The sequence below is a fragment of the Salvelinus alpinus genome, chromosome 19, assembly GCF_045679555.1.
Source record: "Salvelinus alpinus chromosome 19, SLU_Salpinus.1, whole genome shotgun sequence".
In the NCBI taxonomy this organism is placed as follows: domain Eukaryota; kingdom Metazoa; phylum Chordata; class Actinopteri; order Salmoniformes; family Salmonidae; genus Salvelinus; species Salvelinus alpinus.
In genome coordinates, this window is record NC_092104.1 from 23,019,602 (window position 1) to 23,042,245 (window position 22,644).

Consider the following 22,644-nt stretch of genomic DNA (forward strand, 5'->3'; position numbering starts at 1 on the left):
GGGAAGTTATTTTATATAATGTATTATTTGACAAATGTTTGTCTCAGTTTGTAAAATATAAAGTTTATCATTTATTATCATCATCAAAGGCTTTTTTGTGTTTTTTTAGCACCTCTGGGAGCATCTGTCTGTTTTTCATGAACTTACATGGATATCATTGAATTCATTCTTATGTTGTCCTATTTGTACTTAATTATCTCTAGAGGCTGTTAAGAAAAGAAAGGACATACATTGCTTTCAGTGTTAGTTGTACCCAGTTTCTGCCTCTGTTAGTCACTTGTTTTGGCTAAAAAGGCTTTGGTTTAATATGTAGGTCTCACGCCAAAAATGATGCTAAACATCATTGCAGTGCCAGTGGCTTTATGTGTTGTTTGTCAGTTGAAGACTGTCTGTTTCCATATGATTGGACCTGTGAGTCCTTCCTTCCTTACATGGGATTGCGGGCAGGCGAGGAGTGGAGCGGAGGCCCACCAAACACAGGCTGCTGATTGGAAATGGCACAGGTGAAGTGAACTGCATTGACTTGAACAAGAAGTGACTGCAGTCTTATGCTAGGTTGCCTTATCCTTGAGCAATATCCAACAGATTGCCCACACATCTCTTAATCTGTGGCATGGCTTGGTTTTGGCAGTCAGGCTGGGGACCGGGGACGGGAGGCTATAGAGGGCCCTCTCTTCTCCAAGAGAGGGATAGGGATCAGAAAGATCACATGCACAGCCCATAAGTAAGTGTGTGTGTGTGTGTGTGTGTGTGTGTGTGTGTGTGTGTGTGTGTGTGTGTGTGTGTGTGTGTGTGTGTGTGTGTGTGTGTGTGTGTGTGTGTGTGTGTGTGTGTGTGTGTGTGTGTGTGTGTGTGTGTGTGTGTGTGTGTGTGTGTGTGTGTGTGTGTGCGTGCGTGCGTGTGTGCGTGCGTGCGTGCTTGCGAGAGCTGAGAGTGACATTCCAAGTGTCTTTGCTTAGTGCTCTTGTCTATGCTATTTTCATGTCACACTTAGATGTCCCAGTTTCCTACAGCCGGCTGTTTTGATGTGACACTTAGTCTTTTTATACGTTTGCTAGAAGTCAACAGAACCTCATGTACCAACGGTTTTCTCTGAGAGGCTGCGTCAAACATCAGTTAGATCTTCATTCTCATGCTCCGCACATTTACATTTGAGTCATTTAGCAGACACTCTTGTCCAGAGTGATTTAAGGAGCAATGGTTAAGTGGTTAAGTGCCTTGCTCAAGGGTACATTGACATATTTTTCACCTAGTTGGCTGAAGGATTCAAACCAGCGACCTTTCAGTTACTGGCCCAATGCACTTAGCAACTAGGCTACCTGCCTGGTGGTCCAGTTTGTCTGTGCTTTAGCCAACTTCTCTCTCTCTGTGTTCATTCATTTTGCTGCCAAACATGTATGGCATGACAAAGATAAGAAGAGTTGGCTAAAGCATGTAGCCTACATTACGAGACCAGGCTGGCTAAGGACAGAGAGGGAGACTGAGAGATGGACTTCTATAGAAGGCTGTGGACACTGACTTCTCAGATCTGAAACCCAGTAAGGGTTGGATTTGATGTCTGTAGGTGGGTGTTGGCCGGGTTGCTTTCACTTCTCACGCACAAGCGGTCACTGTGGCTGAAAGGAACACTGTGGGAGCCGTGGAAACTGCTGGCTGGGGTGTCAGCACTGAGACTGACCACAGTTAGAATTATACATGAGAACAGAGAGAGCATTAGGTAAAGTGCACTGAAGCAGTGGATGGATGGATGATACCCCTGAAGGTTCGTTAGAAAGGAAAGTATGCACAGATCAGATCAAATACAATGACTTGTGGGTACTATTTCTCCAGGTTTCTCCATTTTAAATGAAATAGGAAAGGTAATCTCTTTGATCTCAAGTGTTCTGCGAGAGAGAGAAATAGAAATGAAAGGAAAATGTCATGCTTCTCCTTGGCCAGGAAGACATCAGCTTATAGTTACTCCGTTTAAAAGGTGAAACAAAAAGAAAATACATGTGATTTTCTCTTCTCCGATATGCTTTCAGTTTTCCTCTTCTGAATGTGCATTGAGCTGCTTCTTGGGGAGTGCTGCATTTGAATGGCAGGGCCATGATGGTGTGGCAGCAGCCATTACTCCAGGTTGGGATTCACAAATACCCCACCTCACAGTACCAATGGAGTCGGGGAGAATAATAGGTCCTACCTCAGAGGTACATTTTAGGATAATGAACCATTTCAATCATGTGTGAGAGAAAGACGATGGTGCCGTGCGTTCTGTCCTTACCTATTATGAGTCTGAAACAAAGACTGCATTCTGCCGCTTTCTGCCGGTTTCACATGGAAACAGCATTTCCCATTTCTGTACCATGGCAATTTGAATAATCCATGGGGATTTATTTGATATTGTTCATATTGTTTTGTGCACTCTTTCTTTTTGTGAACAGAAACATCAGACGGTGAGTAAATGTTAGGGTGTACTGCTTGAGGAAGTACTGTATATACTATGCCCGTGTGTTTCTTAACCTATGCCACGAAGAGAAACTACAACAATGTTGATGGATCAAGGATCCATCAATATGATCTATCTGTGTTCTACACCTTCCTTGACGTTATATTTTCACTCAGCTTGGCTTGCAACATTCTAGTAACTTTACAATTCAGAAATCCAGGTTGGAAGAATCCTGGAATCGGCAGGGAATAAACAGCAAATCTGGGAATGCTCCAACCGGAGCAACTGTAAATATTCAGCTTACACCTGTGCAGTATGTTTGGTAATCACCAGCCAAGGCTTTCTCAATATAATACTGTTTTTATGATGACAAGAGGTAAGGTGTGTTTATTTGGGCTAATCTTATTTCCACAGTTATTAATTACACATTAATTATAAGTAGTCCATTTGGGAACTGCTGCTGCTGCTCTATTGCAGTCAGTGTAATTTCCATTGAGAGTCTTAGAAGTAACTTTCTAAAACAGTCATAAGCCATTTTCATTAAGACTCATGCAGTGTTTTAAGTCTAATTAATTCAACTTTGCAGTCAGTCAGTACTCTGTACACTACAGCAGCTTTCATGCTCAGATGTCACAGAACAAAGCTGCCAATCACAATCTCCTCAGTCATTCTGTCTGCTGGGCCAGCCATGGTGTGAAGACAAGACAACGCTAGCTGTGTTTATAATTGCTTTACACTCAGAATAGCCTGGATGAAGATAGAAATGAAACCTGCCGTTCATTCTTTAATCCCTTGGTTAAACAATGAGCAGTAGACGAACGGTGTGAGAAAGGCTGCTACTGGTTACCCGTATCAAATTAAAGTGCATAAGATGATAAATGTCAACTCTCATTTTGTCAACGTTAGAATTCATTGTCATAGTTCTTCTTTGTAACCAAGCATGGCAATTAGAATATAATTTAAATAGAATAGGGCAACTGTCTGAATTCTATGACCATAATTTACTTTGTTCTCATAATTTTACTGTAATTCCTCTCATCGAGGTCTTTAAGCATATTCAGGTGAACAAAAGTACAGTTCATGTCCTTTGTTTTCATTAGTAGTTGGTATTGGCTGTTGTATTATAACGTGCACACACACACACAGATGTATAATGTGAAGGTTAAGGTTTTGTCTGTTTTTTGTGTGTGAGAGAGAGAGCAGCAGTGATTAAATGTCTGGACCACTCAGTGCTCCCCTCCCTTCCTGCCTCCCTGCATGGCCTCAGCTGACAGCAATAGACTGCATTGTCCCAGTCTATATTAGGACCAATTTTTTGTTGGTTACCCTTGCACTTGGCTATCCTACTTCACCTATGTGCCTGGAGGGAGATCAGCCAGAGTAGTGAGTGGTGGGGTCCCAAATGGCACCCTATTCCCTACATTATGCACTACCTTTGACCGAGCCCTATAGGCCCTGGTCAAAAGTAGTGTGCTATATAGAGGATAGGGTGCCATTTGGGACATAGACAGAATAGCGTTCCCTGCCCTACAGCAATAGACCGGGATCATATCAGCTATGCAGGCAGGGCCGGAACAGACGTACGGAGTCTCCAGGTGCACGAACGCACACGTGAGTACACACACAAAACTGCTGGAAATCGATGGCAACCTAGAGCCTGGTTCAGTGGACAGTAGAACATGCTGTGGTGTCTTTGATGCAGCTGAAGAAAAGAAACAAATCAGTAGCATGTAAACGTCCAGTGCGGTAAGGTATCACACAGCTCTTCTTTTAAAGCACAAAAACAAACTACCAAGGATATGTATTAGTGATGGGATGGCTGCCATTTTACGGGCTCCGAACCAACTGTGCTTAATTATTATAATACATTTTTTGCATAGTTTGTAACTTATTTTGTACATAATGTTGCTGCTACCGTCTCTTATGACCGAAAAGAGCTGCTGGACATCAGAACAGCGATTTCTAACCTAGAATTGGACAAAGATTTTTTCTTTAATGAGTCCGATGCAAAGGATATACTGCTTTGTCAAGACAAGGCCCAAATCCACATCAGCGTGAACAAAAGAAAAGACTGAGGAATAGGGGGAGGAGGGCGGGGTGCCTTGTAAGAATTTGCCGATGAGTAGGTAAACCACAACTTCCATTCGTATTATTGGCCAAAGTGCAATCATTGGAAAACAAACTGGATGATCTACGATTAAGACTGTCCTACCAACGGGTCAATAATAACTGCAGTGTCTTTGTTTCACCGAGACGTGGCTGAACGACGACACGGATAATATAGAGCTGGCTGGCTTCTCTGAGCATTGGCAGGACAGAGCAGCTACATCTGGTAAGGCGAGGGGCGGGGGTGTGTGTCTATTTGTCAATAACTGTTGATGCACGATGTCTAATATCAAAGAAGTCTCGAGGTATTGCTCGCCTGAGGTAGAATACCTCATGATAAGCTGTAGACCACACAACCTACCAAGAGAGAGCTCATCTATATTATTCGTAGCCGTCTATTTACCACCACAAACCGATGCTGGCACTAAGACCACACTCAATGAGCTGTATAAGGCCAAAAGCAAACAAGAAAATGCTCATCCAGAAGAGGCAAACCTAGTGGCCGGGGACTTTAATGCAGGCAAACCTAATTTCTACCAGCATGTCACATGTGCAACGAGGGGAAAAAAAACTCTAGACCACCTTTACTCAGAGATACATACAAAGCTCTCCCTCGCCCTCCATTTGGCAAATCTGACCATAATTCTATACTCCTGATTCCTGCTTAAAAGCAAAAACTAAAGCAGGAAGTACCAATGACTCAAAACAGAAGTGGCCAGATGAGGCGGATGCTACGCTACAGGACTGTTTTGCTAGCACAGTCTGGAATATGTTTCGGGAGTCATCCAATGGCATTGAGGAGTATATCAACTCAGTCACCGGCTTCATCAATAAGTGCATCGATGACGTTGTCCCCACAGTGACCAGACGTACATTTCCCAAACAGAAGCCATGGATTACAGGCAACATCCGCACCGAGCTAAAGGCTAGAGCTGCTGCTTTCAAGGAGCGGGACACTAATCCGGACGTTTATAAGAAATCCCGCTATACCTGCAGACGACCCATCAAACAGACAAAGAGTCAATACAGGACTAAGATTGAATCCTACTACACTGGCTCTGACGCTTGTTGGATGTGGCAAGGCTTGAAGAATATAACGTACTACAAAGGAAACCCAGCCGCAAGCTGGCATGGGTCCCCAGATCCTCAAAAGGTTCTACAGCTGCACCATCGAGGGCATCCTGACCGCTACAGAGGGTAGTGCCTACTGGGCCAAGCTACATCACTGGAGCCAAGCTTCCTGACATCCAGGACGTATATACTAGGCGCTGTCAGAGGAAGGACCAAAAAATGTTCATAGACTCCATAGCAACCCTCTCTGCTACCCCCAAGCCATAAAACTGCTGAACAATTAATCAAATGTCCACCCGGACTAATTACATTGACTCCTCCTCCCCCCTTTTTTTGTTTTTACACTACTGCTACTCGCTGTTTATTATCTATGCATAGTCACTTTACAAATTACCTCGACTAACCTGTACCCCCTCACATTGACTCTACCGGTACCCCCTTAATATAGCCTCGTTATTGTTATGTAGCCTCGATATTGTTATTCTTGTTACTTTTCGATTTTATTTATATATATATATATACACTGCTCAAAAAAATAAAGGGAACACTAAAATAACACATCCTAGATCTGAATGAATGAAATATTCTTATTAAATACTTTTTTCTTTACATAGTTGAATGTGCTGACAACAAAATCACACAAAAATTATCAATGGAAATAAAATGTATCAACCCATGGAGGTCTGGATTTGGAGTCACACTCAAAATTAAAGTGGAAAACCACACTACAGGCTGATCCAACTTTGATGTAATGTCCTTAAAACAAGTCAAAATGAGGCTCAGTAGTGTGTGTGGCCTCCACGTGCCTGTATGACCTCCCTACAACGCCTGGGCATGCTCCTGATGAGGTGGCGGATGGTCTCCTGAGGGATCTCCTCCCAGACCTGGACTAAAGCATCCGCCAACTCCTGGACAGTCTGTGGTGCAACGTGGCGTTGGTGGATGGAGTGAGACATGATGTCCCAGATGTGCTCAATTGGATTCAGGTCTGGGGAACGGGCGGGCCAGTCCATAACATCAATGCCTTCCTCTTGCAGGAACTGCTGACACACTCCAGCCACATGAGGTCTAGCATTGTCTTGCATTAGGAGGAACCCAGGGCTAACCGCACCAGCATATGGTCTCACAAGGGGTCTGAGGGTCTCATCTCGGTACCTAATGGCAGTCAGGCTACCTCTGGCGAGCACATGGAGGGCTGTGCGGCCCCCAAAGAAATGCCACCCCACACCATGACTGACCCACCGCCAAACCGGTCATGCTGGAGGATGTTGCAGGCAGCAGAACGTTCTCCACGGCGTCTCCAGACTCTGTCACGTCTGTCACGTGTGAACCTGCTTTCATCTGTGAAGAGCACAGGGCGCCAGTGGCGAATTTGCCAATCTTGGTGTTCTCTGGCAAATGCCAAACGTCCTGCACGGTGTTGGGCTGTAAGCACAACCCCCACCTGTGGACGTCGGGCCCTCATACCACCCTCATGGAGTCTGTTTCTGACCGTTTGAGCAGACACATGCACATTTGTGGCCTGCTGGAGGTCATTTTGCAGGGCTCTGGCAGTGCTCCTCCTGCTCCTCCTTGCACAAAGGCGGAGGTAGCGGTCCTGCTGCCGAGTTGTTGCCCTCCTACGGCCTCCTCCACGTCTCCTGATGTACTGGCCTGTCTCCTGGTAGCGCCTCCATGCTCTGGACACTACGCTGACAGACACAGCAAACCTTCTTGCCACAGCTCGCATTGACGTGCCATCCTGGATGAGCTGCACTACCTGAGCCACTTGTGTGGGTTGTAGACTCCGTCTCATGCTACCACTAGAGTGAAAGCACCGCCAGCATTCAAAAGTGACCAAAACATCAGCCAGGAAGCATAGGAACTGAGAAGTGGTCTGTGGTCACCACCTGCAGAACCACTCCTTTATTGGGGGTGTCTTGCTAATTGCCTATAATTTCCACCTGTTGTCTATTCCATTTGCACAACAGCATGTGAAATTGATTGTCAATCAGTGTTGCTTCCTAAGTGGACAGTTTGATTTCACAGAAGTGTGATTGACTTGGAGTTACATTGTGTTGTTTAAGTGTTCCCTTTATTTTTTTGAGCAGTGGATATATGATTTATTTTCTCTTTTAAAAAATTCACTTTAGTTAATTTAGTAAATATTTTCTGACTCTTTCTTGAAATGCATTGTTGGTTAAGGGCTTGTAAGTAAGCATTTCACGGTAAGATCTACACCTGTTGTATTCGGCACATGTGAAAAACTTTTTTTGATTTGATATGCTGCTGCTTCGCTTAAACTAAGATGAAAATAAGCAACTACGGCTTTGACTGCAAAGATAATTTACCGCTTGCAAATCAAAAATATGATTTTATTATGCCTTACATGAATGGGAATCATGCAGGCTTTCTGCTGAAATGGAATGTGTGTCTTGCTCTTTCTCTCTGTCTCTCTCTCCCTCCTCTCTCTCTCTGTATCATTCTTTGTTTATGTTTCTCTCTCTCTCTCAGCAACACATTCTCAAAGTGCAATGCAGCAGTATATTCTGCCAATGTTCAATAGTGTGTCAAGATTACAGAAAAGCCTACACTAACTATACATGACTGCTGAAATATGTTAGAGAATGTATTGGTTGTGCTACAGTTGAGTCATGGGTTATCACAACAGTCCCATCTAAAACACATTCTCACCGCCTATTGGTTTCATATGAAGGATTTAGTGTGCTGCTACATCAATAGCTTATATGTAAATGTGAATGCTAAGCCTAACCCTTCCTATAACTATTGGTTTCATATGTAAATAAAGATGGTAGTGTAAACACCATGCAACCTGGCTGGCAGCACAGAAACAGCGTGCAGTTACCTCAGCATTAATTAGATTCTCTGAAATTATCCACTCTCATTCATCTTGAATTAATTAACCATGAAATTATGACTGGCTCAGATTTTTTTTTGTGGAATCTCATTTCCTTATATATTTTGGTCTTATTTTCATTATTTATGGTATGTTTTATTATGACATGATATGAGATGGTAGCCTGCTCTACATTAACTGTTGGGGTGAGGTGGGTAAGGTGTGTTGGGGTAAGGTGAGGTGGGTAAGGTGTGTGTGTGTGTGTGTGTGTGTGTGTGTGTGTGTGTGTGTGTGTGTGTGTGTGTGTGTGTGTGTGTGTGTGTGTGAGATGCACTGTGAAGGACAGGCCAAGGGCGGGGGTGGTGTGTTCAGGAAGGAGACGCGTTCTGTCTCCTAGAGATGAACGTACTTTGGTGCGAAAAGTGCAAATCAATCAAAGAATAACAACAAAGGACCTTGTGCAGATGCTGGAGGAAACAGGTACAAAAGTATCTATATCCACAGTTAAACGAGTCCTATATCGACATAACCTGAAAGGCCGCTCAGCAAGGAAGAAGCCACTGCTTCAAAACCACCATAAAAAAGCCAGACTACGGTTTGCAACTGCACATGGGGACAAATATCATACTTTTTGGTCTGATGAAACAAAAATAGAACTGTTTGGACGTAATGGCCATCATTATGTTTGGAGGAAAAAGGGGGAGGCTTGCAAACCGAAGAATACCATCCCAACCGTGAAGCACGGGGTTGGCAGCATCATGTTGTGGGGGTGCTTTGCTGCAGGAGGGACTGGTGCACTTCACCAAATAGATGGCTTCATGAGAAAGGAAAATTATGTGGATATATTGTAGCAACATCTCAAGACATCAGTCAGGAAGTTAAAGCTTAGTCGCAAATGCGTCTTCCAAATGGACAATGACCCCAAGCATACTTCTAAAGTTGTGGCAAAATGGCTTAAGGACAACAAAGTTAAGGTATTGGAGTGGCCATCACAAAGTTCTGACCTCAATCCTATAGAAAATGTGTGGGCAGAACTGAAAAAGTGTGTGCGAGCAAGGAGGCTTACAAACCTGACTCAGTTACACCAGCTCTGTCAGGAGGAATTGGCCAAAATTCACCCAACTAATTGTGGGAAACTAGTGGAAGGCTGCCCAAAATGTTTGACCCAAGGCAATGCTACCAAATACAAATTGAGTGTATGTAAACTTCTTACCAACTGGGAATGTGATGAAAGAAATAAAAGCTGAAATAAATAATTGTCTACTATTTTTCTGACGTTTTACATTCTTAAAATAAAGTGGTGATCCTAACTGACCTAAGACAGGGAATTTTTACTAGGATTAAATGTCAGGAATTGTGAAAAACTGAGTTTAAATGTATTTGGCTAAAGTGTATGTAAACTTCCGACTTCAACTGTATATTTATATTCCGGACTATGACATTGCTCATCCTAATATTTCTTAATTCCATTATTTTCCTTTAGATTTACATGTATTGTTTTGTATGTTAGATATTACTGCACTGTTTGAGCCAGGAACATAAGCATTTTGCTACAATAACACCGGCTAAATATGTGTATTTGTCCAATACAATTTGATTTGATTCAAAGTTTCTGTAGCTGATTAATTCATTTGATTATGCTTTGTGATAGACCCGATTTTATGCTGTTTTAGTCCACACATGTCACCCTGTCACCTACAGTAATACCTTATAAACAACATCAGGGCAAAATAATAAAGTTGGCCATGCTTATTGCCCTACCACATCCGTGATGAGAAGGTTCTAGCTAGTGTATTATCAGGTCCCAGGCTCCCATTACTTTTTTAGGATTATTTATTTGCAAGGTATTTACAAAGTTGTTTTTTGCTTTAGCGCCATCTGTACCTTATAGAAGGGATCTAGTCTCGCGTGCGAAATTAAGTCGTCTGGCGCGGGAAACTCATTGGGAGGAGACTAGAGCAGACCTGGAAGTTCGGACTGAACAGATGCACATTTGAGCACCCCAGGACGGTCCATTTAATTTGTGCTGTTATAATTTATGCTATAAAATCATGCGATTTCATTGGAGCCGTTCCCCCTCATGGCAAGTAGCTGGTAAAACAATCAAGGCAGCTGGCATTCACTGAGGGGCAGAGTAGTAAGTAACTGAACAGTTTGTTTTGAACAATATATTTTTGAACAGGAAAATGTACACATTTACCACACTTATATGAGTATTTAAAACATAATCCATGAATTATATAATATACAGTACCAGTCAAGTTTGGACACATCTACTCATTCAAGGGTTTTTCTTTATTTTTTACAATTTTCTATATTGTAGAATAATAGTGACAACATCAAAACCATGAAATAACACATATAGATTAATGTAGTAACCAAAAACGTGTTATATTATATAGATTTTATATTTGAGATTCTTCAAAGTAGCCACCCTTTGCGTTGATGACAGCTTTGCACACTCTTGGTATTCTCTCAACCAGCTTCATGAGGTAGTCACCTGGAATGTATTTCAATTAACAGGTATGCCTTGTTAAAAGTTAATTTGTGGAATTTCTTACCTTCTTGCGTTTGAACCAATCAGTTGTGTTGTGACAAGGTAGGGGTGGTATACAGAAGACAGCCCTATTTGGTAAATGACCAAATCCATATTATGGTAAGAACAGCTAAAATAAGCAAAGAGAAACAACAGTCCGTCATTACTTTAAGACATGAAGGTCAGTCAATCCAGAAAATGTCAAGAACTTTGAAAGTTTCTTCAAGTGCAGTCGCAAAAACCATCAAGCACTATGATGAAACTGCCTCTCTTGAGGATTGCCACAGGCAAGGAAGACTGTGAGTTACCTCTGCTGCAGAGGATAAGTTAACTGCACCTCAGATTGCAACCCAAATAAATGCTTCACAGAGTTCAAGTAACAGACACATCTCAACATCAACTGTTCAGAGGAGACTGCATGAATCAGGCCTTCATGGGGCTATACATTTGGGTGAGGTTTTCTTCTCGCCTGACTAGCCTTGTTTCACTGCCAAAAATAAAATGAAACCATCTAGTGTTCAGCGAAATAACAACACAACGTCAAATACAGGTAGCCTAGTCAAATAATTATATCCAATCACATTAACCGTTACTCTCTCGCGGGAATTCCACTAACGGTCCGTATGTAGCCAAACGTAGCAGTGAAAATGGTTAACTTTGTTAAAGCAAGGCCCCTGAACTCTCGTGTATTTTCTGCACTCTGCAATGATATGGGCAGCGACCATTTAACGCTTTTACAACATAAGTGCACTGGTTATCAAGGAGCAAAGTATTGACACGTGTTTTTGAATTGAGAGACTATCCGCAACTATATTAAATGTGCGGGACAAAATTGAGGCTATGATTAAGAAGTTGGAGCTCCTCTTTGTCTGCATTAACTTCTTTGGGTTAGGGGGCAGTATTTTCACGTCCGGATGAAAAGCGTGCCCAAAGTAAACTGCCTGTTACTTAGGCCCAGAAGCTAGGATATGCATATAATTGTTAGATTTGGATAGAAAACACTCTAAAGTTTCTAAAACTGTTTGAATGATGTCTGTGAGTAAAACAAAACTCATATGGCAGGCGAAACCCCGAAGACAAACCATACCCCCCAAAAATCAGTTCAGCCTACCACTGTTTTCAATGGCTGTCACTTTTATTATAAGTTGAAATCCTCCCAGATTGCAGTTCCTAGGGCTTCCACTAGATGTCAACAGTCTTTAGAAAGAGTTTCATGCTGGTTTTTGGAAAAATGAGCCAGAAATTGTAGTTTTTCTAGGTGGCTCCCATTTTGGCTGTAGTGTTTCCAAGCGTTTGGAAGAGAGCGCGTTCTTTTGTATTTTTCTCCGGTAAAGACAATAACGATTCTCCGTCTTAAATTGTATTGTTTATTTACGTAATTAGGGTACCTAAGGTTTGATTTATAAATGTTGTTTGACTTGTTGGGATTCATTTTGTATGCATTTTGATGGAGGGAAACTGGGTGGATTATTGACTGAAGCACGCCAGCTAAACTGAGTTTTTATGGATATAAAGAAGGACATTATCAAATAAAAGGACCATTTGTGATGTATCTGGGACCTTTTGGAGTGCCAACAGAAGGAGATCATCAAAGGTAAGGCATTTATTATATCGCTATTTCTGACTTTCGAGGCGCACCTGCCTGGTTGAAACATTTTTTTCATGCTTTTGTATGCAGGGCGCTGTCCTCAGATAATCGCATGGTGTGCTTTCGTCGTAAAGCCTTTTTGAAATCTGACACAGCGGCTGGATTAACAAAAAGTTAAGCTTTATTTTGATGTATTACACTTGTGATTTTATGAAAGTTAAATATTTATAATTCTGTAGTTTGAATTTTGTGCTCTGCAATTTCACCGGACGCTACCGTCCCACCTGCCCATAAGAAGTGAACTCCGTTTTGTTTGTAGCTACATCTTGTTTGGCCAGCTTTGTGTCAAGTCACTCCGGTTCACAATGAGCATAGCAGGTGTGCAGAAAGTAACCCATCACTTTTTCCTACTGATCTGACGATAGCGCCTGCTAGATTCAGGTCATCAATGTTGAAGAGAAAAGTAGCAAAACTTTTGTAGTTCTCTATGGTTAATGTTATATCTTTCAAACTGAACAGCTCACGTTATAGACATGCTACATGGAAGACCAATCCAAACTCATCTCCCGTCATGTCCAGCCCATACATTATCTCGGCCAATCATGGCTAGTGGGAAGGTTCCTGACTTTTTCCGTGGCTAAACCAACTAGGCTTGTAATTTAACAGTATTATACATATTGATGGATGGAATACAAGTTTGTAATTAAGGCACATGAAAGTTCACATGTTCCAGGCATTTCTGCCCCCAAAAATGCATTTTGATAGAAAAATACATGTTTATGTTCAAATGCTTCTCCTATGAAGTAGTGGCGTGCAAAATACGCCTAGTTTCCTGAAAAGAGTCACCTTTGGGACACATCCACACGCTGTCTCTCGCAAGCCTGCAGACCCTAGGCCTACATCACACTGCAGTGCACCATCAAGGATCCGATCTGTTCTGTTTGGCTCAGTAGTACGGGGAATTGCGTGGCAAGGCTATGTATAGAGGAGTGTTTTGTGTTGGTGTCATGTAACGTGTGACTGTGCCTTAAAGCACAGCGTTGTGTGACAATGTGCTGTGCTGTAGCCAGATCACTACCCACTACTGCCATGTTCTCCACTTCGCAGGGAGATGGAACCGTGGGGAATACCTGAAAACAAGCTTTGGGTTTTAGTCACAGAAGGAGATAGGCTCATCCATCATATGGCTCTTTAAGATTCCTTTCAGTGCAGTGCTGCGTATTATGCATACATTCTGTACTATACGAGGGAAATGTATATGAGGAATACTTTTGTGTCTAAAATGTAAACTGTCTGGCTCCAGCAAGCAAAACAAGTTAAATATGTTTGTGACTGTTAAAGGCCCTATGCAGTCAAAAGTGTGTTTTTCCTGTGTTTTATATTCACTGAGTATACCAAACATTAAGAACACCTCCTCTTTCCATGACATAGACTGACTAGGTGAAAGCTATGATCCCTTATTGATGTCACTTGTTAAATCCACTTCAATCAGTGTAGATGAAGGGGAGGAGACCAGTTAAAGAAGGATTTTTAAGCCTTGTGACAGTTGCGACATGGATTGTGTTTGTGTCCCATTCAGAGGGTGAATGGGTACGACAAAACATGTAAGTGCATTTGAACGGTGTAGTACTGTAAGTGCTGGTTTGTGTAAAGAACTGCAACGCTACTGGGTTTTTCCACGCTCAACAGTTTTCAGCGTGTATCAAGAATGGTCCACCACCAAAAGGACAACTAGCCAACTTTGCAAAACTGTGGGAAGCATTGGAGTCAACATGAACCAGCATCAGGGAGGAGGGAGGAGGTGCAACTCAATAGGAAGGTGTTCCTAATGTTTGGTATACTCAGTCTATTTCCACACTGTGAGGTTGGAATAATAATCTGCCTGGAATTTCAGCCTGTTGTTGTGGGATGGAGTTTTGGGCTACCTGGTAACATCACCAGGTGGTCAATTAGTTAATTGACCAAGTAGAAAGAGTGTTCCAAACCACTCTGCCAATAACAGTAGTTTTCAGTTTTCCCCTCCCCGCTCAGACCACTACCAGACAGTCCTAGCTAAATTCTTGCTTGAGAAATTGCTCTTTGCTAAGAAGCTAGGTACTTAATTGTTACCCAGAACTGATTTGATATTAACATAAAAACTGCTGCGTTGGACCTTTAAAATGTAATAGCACATTCACAACACAAGAAAGTGAACTTAAATCAGAATGATTTGGGTTTGAAGTTTTGATCGTTTTTCTTCTGGACTATCAGCCTGTCTATAAGCCGCCTGGTGGGATAGCTTCCTGGTAGAAATGGCTGCATCCATCTCCCACAGTCTGGCAGCCAGGTGCTCTCTCGCTCGCTCGCTCACTCTCTCTCTATCAGGATATGTGTTTCTGCATCAGGCAGCACAGATGCAGTTTCAGGGAGAGGTCCTCCATCCCATCACTCCCCACTTTCTTATACTCCATACCACTTCTGAAATGCCTCCATTTGCATCCCACCAAGAACAAATGATTAAGCCCACGAGGAGTGTTGATTGCTCTTGTTCCCAGGAACTGTGGCGTGTCGAGCTTACTGATGTGCTGTTAAATGTACAGCTGCCCCCTAAGCACCATGTGGCTCTAACATACAGGGTTTGGGGAGTATTTGCTGGTGCAGGCAGGGTTATATTGTACACCCCCACGCAGAGTACACTACACCTCACACACACACATACAGTGATGAATCATATGGGGTTGGGGGTCACATCTAGAACAATATTACCTTTGAGTGGTTTTCCCCCCCTGAAAAATGACCCGCATTTGACCACACAATTCCTTTTGTCATATTCCTGAGTTAATTTATCAAAAGCTTCCAATGAAAAAATTAAATCTACTTATTTTAACTTCTTATGGCTGGGGGGCAGTATTGAGTAGCTTGGATGAATAAGGTGCCCAGAGTAAACTGCCTGCTACTCAGGCCCAGAAGCTAAGATATGCATATTATTAGTAGATTAGGATAGAAAACACTCTGAAGTTTCTGAAACTGTTTGAATGATGTCTGTGAGTATAACAGAACTCATATGGCAGGCAAAAACCTGAGGAAAAAATCCAACCAGGAAGTGGGAAATCTGATGTTTGTAGATTTTCAAGTCTTTGCCTATCCAATATACAGTGTAAAGTTTGGTCCGATTACACTTCCTAAGGCTTCCACTAGATATCAACAGTCTTTAGAACCTTTCAGGCTTCTAATATAAAGGGGGAGCGAATAAGAGCTGTTTGACTAAGAGGTCTGGCAGAATGCCATGAGCTAAGTCAGGCGCGTGGCCGTGAGAGCGAGTTGCGTTCCTTTTCATTTCTAAAGACAAAGGAATTTTCCGGTTGGAACATTATTGAAGATTTATGATAAAAACATCCTAAAGATTGATTATATACATCGTTTGACATGTTTCTACGAACTGTAATATAACTTTTTTGACTTTTCGTCTGAACTAAGTGCTCGCGCGTTGTGCATTTGGATTACTGTACTAAACGTGTGAACAAAAAGGAGGTATTTGGACATAAATTATGGACTTTATCGAACAAAACAAACATTTATTGTGGAACTGGGATTCCTGGGAGTGCATTCCGATGAAGATCATCAAATGTAAGTGAATATTTATAATGCTATTTCTGACTTATGTTGACTCCACAACATGGCGGGTATCTGTATGGCTTGTTTTGGTCTCTGAGCGCTGTACTCAGATTATTCCATGGTGTGCTTTCGCTGTAAACATTTTTGGAAATCTGACACAGCGGTTGCATTAAGGAGAAGTATATCTTTAATTCCATGCATAACACTTGTATTTTCATCAACATTTATAATGAGTATTTCTGTAAATTGATGTGGCTCTCTGCAAAATCACCGGATGTTTTGGAAGCAAAACATTACTGAGCATAACGCGACAAAGTAAACTGAGATTTTTGGATATAAATATGAACGTAATCGAACAAAACATACATGTATTGTGTAACATGAAGTCATATGAGTGCCATCTGATGAAGATCATCATAGGTTAGTGATACATTTTATCAGAAATAGCATTAAAATTAATCACTTACCTTTGATGATCTTCATCTGGTGGCACTCCCAGGTCTCCATGTTAGACAATAAATGTTTGTTTTGTTCGATAATGTCCCTCTTTATGTCCAAAAACCTCAGTTTTGTTGGTGCGTTTAGTTCAGAAATCCAAAGGCACAATGCACACTCTCAACATCAAGACGAAAAGTTAAAAAAGTACAATAAAAGTTAGTAGAAACATGTCAAACGATGTTTAAAATCAATCCTCAGGTTTTTTTTGTCATAAATAATCAATAATATTTCAACCGGACAAAAGCTTCATCAATAGAAAAGCAGAAACAAGAAATGCATGCGCACTCCAGATCACGCGCAGGACTCGTGGCTGGAAATTTCCACTGGCCTTTCATTGAAGGTGCTGTATCTCCCTCATTTTTCAGAGTAAAATCCTGAAACAATGCCTAAAGACTGGCCACATGTAGAGGAAGCCATAGATATCGTGAACTGGGTCCAAAGTCTTTGTATGGTGGATAGGCTTTCAATAGAAAAACAGCCTTTCAAAATAATAGTACTTCCTGGTTGGATTTTCCTCAGGTTTTCGCCTGCCATATCAGTTCTGTTATACTCACAGACATTATTTTAACAGTTTTGGAACCTTTTAGAGTGTTTTCTCTCCAAATCTACTAATTATATGCATATCCTATCTTCTGGGTCTGAGTAGCAGGCAGTTTAATTTGGGCACGCTTTTCATCCAAAATTCCGAATGCTGCCCCCTAGCCTAGTGAAGTTAAACAGTGATATTTTTTTCTGTCTTTTTTTGCTGATAGCCTTGTTGACTGAACCTGTGTGTATGTGTGTGTGTTTTGCAGGGAAGTGAAGAGGGAGACGTGGACAAGAACAAGTGCTGCACGCTGTGTAACATGTCCTTCACCTCAGCAGTGGTGGCACAGTCACATTACCAAGGCAAAATCCACGCCAAGAGATTAAAGCTGCTGCTGGGGGAGCAGCCTGCCATCACAGCCAAAGGTAGGCTTCTCTCTCTTTGTCTCTCTGTCTCTTTTCGCTCTCTTTCTGTCTGTCTCTTTAACTCACTCTCCTGTAGAGACATCTGCATGTTGTTTCCTTGTTGAAATGGAACTTGTCCTTTTGTCACCTCGACAAGCCTGCAGTCTGATGACATCAGACAATCCGAGGAGACTTGCGGTGACAGATGTGACAGAGATGTCTAACACAACTCTGTGTTAAGATCGATGTGCTTGTCCTCACACACAGAGGTTCTAGCTAGGACAACTAGACAAGCAGAAAGCCACAGGTAAACTTTGGGCTACTAGCTAGCACAGAGAGGAGCTGTAGCTTAAATTTTTTTTTTAAATGTTTTAACCTTTATTTAACTAGGCAAGTCAGTTTTAAGAACAAATTCTTATTTAAAATGACAGCCTACCGGGAAACAGTGGGTTAAATGCCTTGTTCAGGGGCAGAACAGCTGATTTTTACCTTGTCAGCTCAGGGATTTGATCCTGGAACTATTCGGTTACTGACCCAACACTCTAACCACTAGGCTACCTGCCGCCCCCTTGTGTGTATGGACTGGTGGAGAAACTCAATGTATCGTCTTATTGTCTTCTCTGTGGGTGTTTTGTTTAGATGTAATCGTCTGCCGCAGTACCTCTGGGTTGAGGAAAGTCTGGACCATACTTTAAACTACAGCTGCTGCTTACAAATTGGCAGTTGAAAGAATAATGGCCATGGGGTAAAGCTGGCCATGGGGTAAATTAGAAAAATAACCAAACTTTTATTTAATCAGATCATTCCCTATTGCAATGCCTGAGACCTGGATATGCAGAGGGGATGCAGGAGGTGAATAAATCACCAGCTGTGTTTGTTTATTTGGGGGTTCTATCTCTGGAGAATTTGCATCTGATTGTAAGTCTTTTCACGTGCTGATTTTCTTTGACTCATCTGTTATTTCAGATATCCTTGAACAAAATGTTTACTTTAGCTTGGTGGAAAGCCCTCTGTGCCTATTGTTTGACTCTGCAATAGTTCACAATTGTGCAATTAGCTAGTGGAGAGGCATGGAAATACAGTGCCAAAACAATACATTTGGTCAGTTTGTGTCTCATATAAAAAAGGCAGAGGGATGCTTACCCTAGCTGAAACCAAGGCCAGACACTGCCGCAATACTCATTATAGTAGTCCTGTTCTCAGTCTCTGTCTCTGTGTGTAAATGTACAGTATCTCTGTCAGTTCTACAGTAGAAGTCGGAAGTTTACATACACTTAGGTTGGAGTCATTTAAACTCGTTTTTCAACCACACCACACATTTCTTGTCAACAAACTATAGTTTTAGCAAGTCGGTTAGGACATCTACTTTGTGCATAACACAAGTCATTTTTCCAACAATTGCTTACAGACAGATTATTTCACTTATAATTCATTGTATCACAATTCCAGTGGGTCAGAAGTTTACATACACTAAGTTGACTGTCCTTTAACCACAGCTTGGAAAATGTCAGAAAATGATGTCATGGCTTTAGAAGCTTCTAAAACGCTAATTGACATCATTTGAGTCAATTGGAGGTGTACCTGTGGATGTATTTCAAGGCCTACCTTCAAACTCAGTGCCTCTTTAATTGACATCATGGGAAAATCTAAAGAAATCAGCCAAGACCCCAGAAAAAAACATTGTAGGACTCCACAAGTCTGGGTCATCCTTGGGAGCAATTTCCAAACGCCTGAAGGTACCACGTTCATCTGTACAAACAATCGTACGCAAGTATAAACACCATGGGACCACGCAGCCGTCATACCGCTCAGGAAGGAGACGCATTCTGTCTCCTAGAGATGAATGTACTTTGGTGCGAAAAGTGCAAATCAATCAAAGAACAACAGCAAAGGACCTTGTGAAGATGCTGGAGGAAACGGGTACAAAAGTATCTATATCCACAGTTAAACGAGTCCTATATCGACATAACCTGAAAGGCCGCTCAGCAAGGAAGAAGACACTGCTCCAAACCCACCATAAAAAAGCCAGACTACGGTTTGCAACAGCACATGGAGACAAAGATCATGCTTTTTGGAGAAATGTCCTCTGGTCTGATGAAACAAAAATAGAACTGTTTGGCCATAATGACCATAGTTATGTTTGGGGGGAAAAGGGGGAGGCTAGCAAGCCAAAGAACACCATCACAACTGTGAAGCACGGGAGTGGCAGCATCATGTTGTGGGGGTGCTTTGCTGCAGGAGGGACTGGTGCACTTCACAAAATAGATGGCATCATGAGAAAGGAAAATTGTGGATATATTGTAGCAACATCTCAAGACATCAGTCACGAAGTTAAAGCTTGGTCGCAAATGGGTCTTTCAAATGGACAATGACCCCAAGCATTCTTCCAAAGTTGTGGCAAAATGACTTAAGGACAACAAAGTCAAGGTATTGGAGTGGCCATCACAAAGCCCTGACCTCAATCCTATAGAAATATTGTGGGCAGAACTGAAAAAGCATGTGCGAGCAAGGAGGCCTACAAACCTGACTCAGTTACACCAGCTCTGTCAGGAGGAATGGGCCAAAATTCACCCAACTTATTGTGGGAAGCTTGTGGTAGGCTACCCGAAACGTTTGATCCAAGTTCAACAATTTAAAGGTAATGCTACCAAATACTAATTGAGGTTATGTAAACTTCTGACCCACTGGGAATGTGATGATAGAAATAAAAGCTGAAATAAATCATTCTCTATACTATTATTCTGACATTTAACATTCTTAAAATAAAGTGGGGATCCCAACTGACCTAAGACAGGGAATTTTCACTAGGATTAAATGTCAATAATTGTGAAAAACTGAGTTTAAATGTATTGGGCTTAGATGATTGTGGACTACAGAAAAAGGAGGACCAAGTACGCCCCCATTCTCATCGACGGGGCTGGAGTGGAGCAGGTTGAGAGCTTCAAGTTCCTCGGTGTCCCCACACCAACAAACTAGAATGGTCCAAACACACCAAGACAGTTGTGAAGAGGGCACGACAAAGCCTATTTCCCGTCAGGAAACTAAAAATATTTGGCATGAGTCCTGAGATCCTCAAAAGGTTCTACAGCTGCAGCATCGAGAGCATCCTGACTGGTTGCATCACTGCTTGGTATTGCAATTGCTCGGCCTCCGACCGCAAGGCACTACAGAGGGTAGTGCATCACTGGGGCTAAGCTGCCTGCCATCCAGGACCTCTACACCAGGCGGTGTCAGAGGAAGGCCCAAAAAATTGTCAAAGACCCCAGCCACCCCAGTCATAGACTGTTCTCTCTACTACCGCATGGCCAGCTGTACCGGAGTGCCAAGTCTAGGACAAAAAGGCTTCTCAACAGTTTTTACCCCCAAGCCATAAGACTCCTGAACAGGTAAACAAATGGCTACCCGAACTATTTGCATTGTGTGCCCCCCCCCCAACCCCTCTTTTACGCTGCTGCTACTCTCTGTTTATCATATGTGCACAGTCACTTTAACTACACATTCATGTACATATGTACATACTACTTCAATAGGCCCGACCAACCAATGCTCCTGCACATTGGCTAACCGGGCTATCTGCATTGTGTCCCACCACCCACCACCCGCCAACCCCTCTTTACGCTACTGCTACTCTCTGTTCATCATATATGCATAGTCACTTTAACCATATCTACATGTATACATACTACCTCAATCAGCCTGACTAACCGGTGTCTGTATGTAGCCTCGCTACTTTTATAGCCTTGCTACTGTTTTTCGCTGTTGTTTTTATTTCTTTACTTACCTATTGTTCACTTAATACCTTTTTTGCACTATTGGTTAGAGCCTGATAAGTAAGCATTTCACTGTTGTATTTGGCGCACGTGACAAATAAACGTTGATTTGATTTGTTGGTAAACTTCCGATTTCAACTGTATATTTAGGGAATGAGTTGTGCAAAATGCTCAACATAAAGTGGAAACATATCTAGTCCCAGTCAGTCCCCCACACCTTTAAGAAACATATCTAGTCCCAGTCAGTCCCACACACCTTTAACAAACATATCTAGTCCCAGTCAGTCCCACACACCTTTAACAAACATATCTAGTCCCAGTCAGTCCCACACACCTTTAACAAACATATCTAGGCCCAGTCAGTCCCACACACCTTTAACAAACATATCTAGGCCCAGTCAGTCCCACACCCTGGAACCTCAGGGTCTGTTTTCCCTTCAGCGCTTTGTGTTTCAGGAACACTCTCCTCCTCTTCTTCTCTTATCCTCCATTCATCCCCTTTCTCCCAGTGAGTCCAGTGACCGGTGACAAGGGCTGTGTCCCAAATGACATCCTATTACCTACTCTTGGGTGAGGATCATAAGCGCCAGATCAGCACGGCACAGGGCTGACAAATAGCCAGACCCCCCCCCCCATCTCCTTCTCCCACCAGAGTTTTATGACTTAACAACCGGATCGTAAATACCTGGCAGAAACCCTCCCTTCTGCTCTGTAGTATTGAGTTTAAAATCCTTTGTGTGTAGAGAGAGACTCTGGCCTGAATACTTTAACATCTAAAGATTGTACATTGAAATAATATTTCTAACATAAATAATGTGGGAAATGGTCGGGAGGGACTTACAGAACAATCATGTCACATCTATTGTTCTGTGATATCATGAAAGACATTATAACGGAAACATTAACTGTAAAAGCTTTCAGAATATGTCAGAGTTACATCTAAATGTTTTACATTTACATGATTAAATGTAAAACTATTTGTGAGAAGATGAAATGTGAATTTAGCCTTCTAAATTAGATAATTGTTTTCATGTAATGTTTTACCCAGTCAGTTACCATGCCCACTTGTCCACAGACATTATGCCAAAAGGAAGGAACGCCCCTTTTGCCAGAGTGCTTATAAAAGGACTCCTAACAAATTGACATTAGACCTGTACATTGCTGGGTTGCTACTGGTGCGTAAAATGGTTTAAAACTACTAGACCAGAAAGCGTAGAGCTGTGGCTACACGTGTAAAATGGTTAGACTCTACCAGACCAGAAAAAGGTAAGACCCTGCAGACCTCCT

The 22,644-nt window shown here is 42.2% G+C and overlaps 1 protein-coding gene across 1 annotated transcript in view; it reads left to right on the forward strand.

Annotated features, from left to right (window-relative positions):
- LOC139545148 (zinc finger matrin-type protein 4-like) overlaps positions 1-22,644 on the forward strand; it is a 209,002-nt gene that overhangs the window by 94,964 nt on the left and 91,394 nt on the right. The window contains exon 4 of the mRNA XM_071352592.1: positions 17,452-17,608. Within this exon, the coding sequence (XP_071208693.1) occupies positions 17,452-17,608 (157 nt within the window). The remainder of the gene's footprint in view (positions 1-17,451; positions 17,609-22,644) is intronic.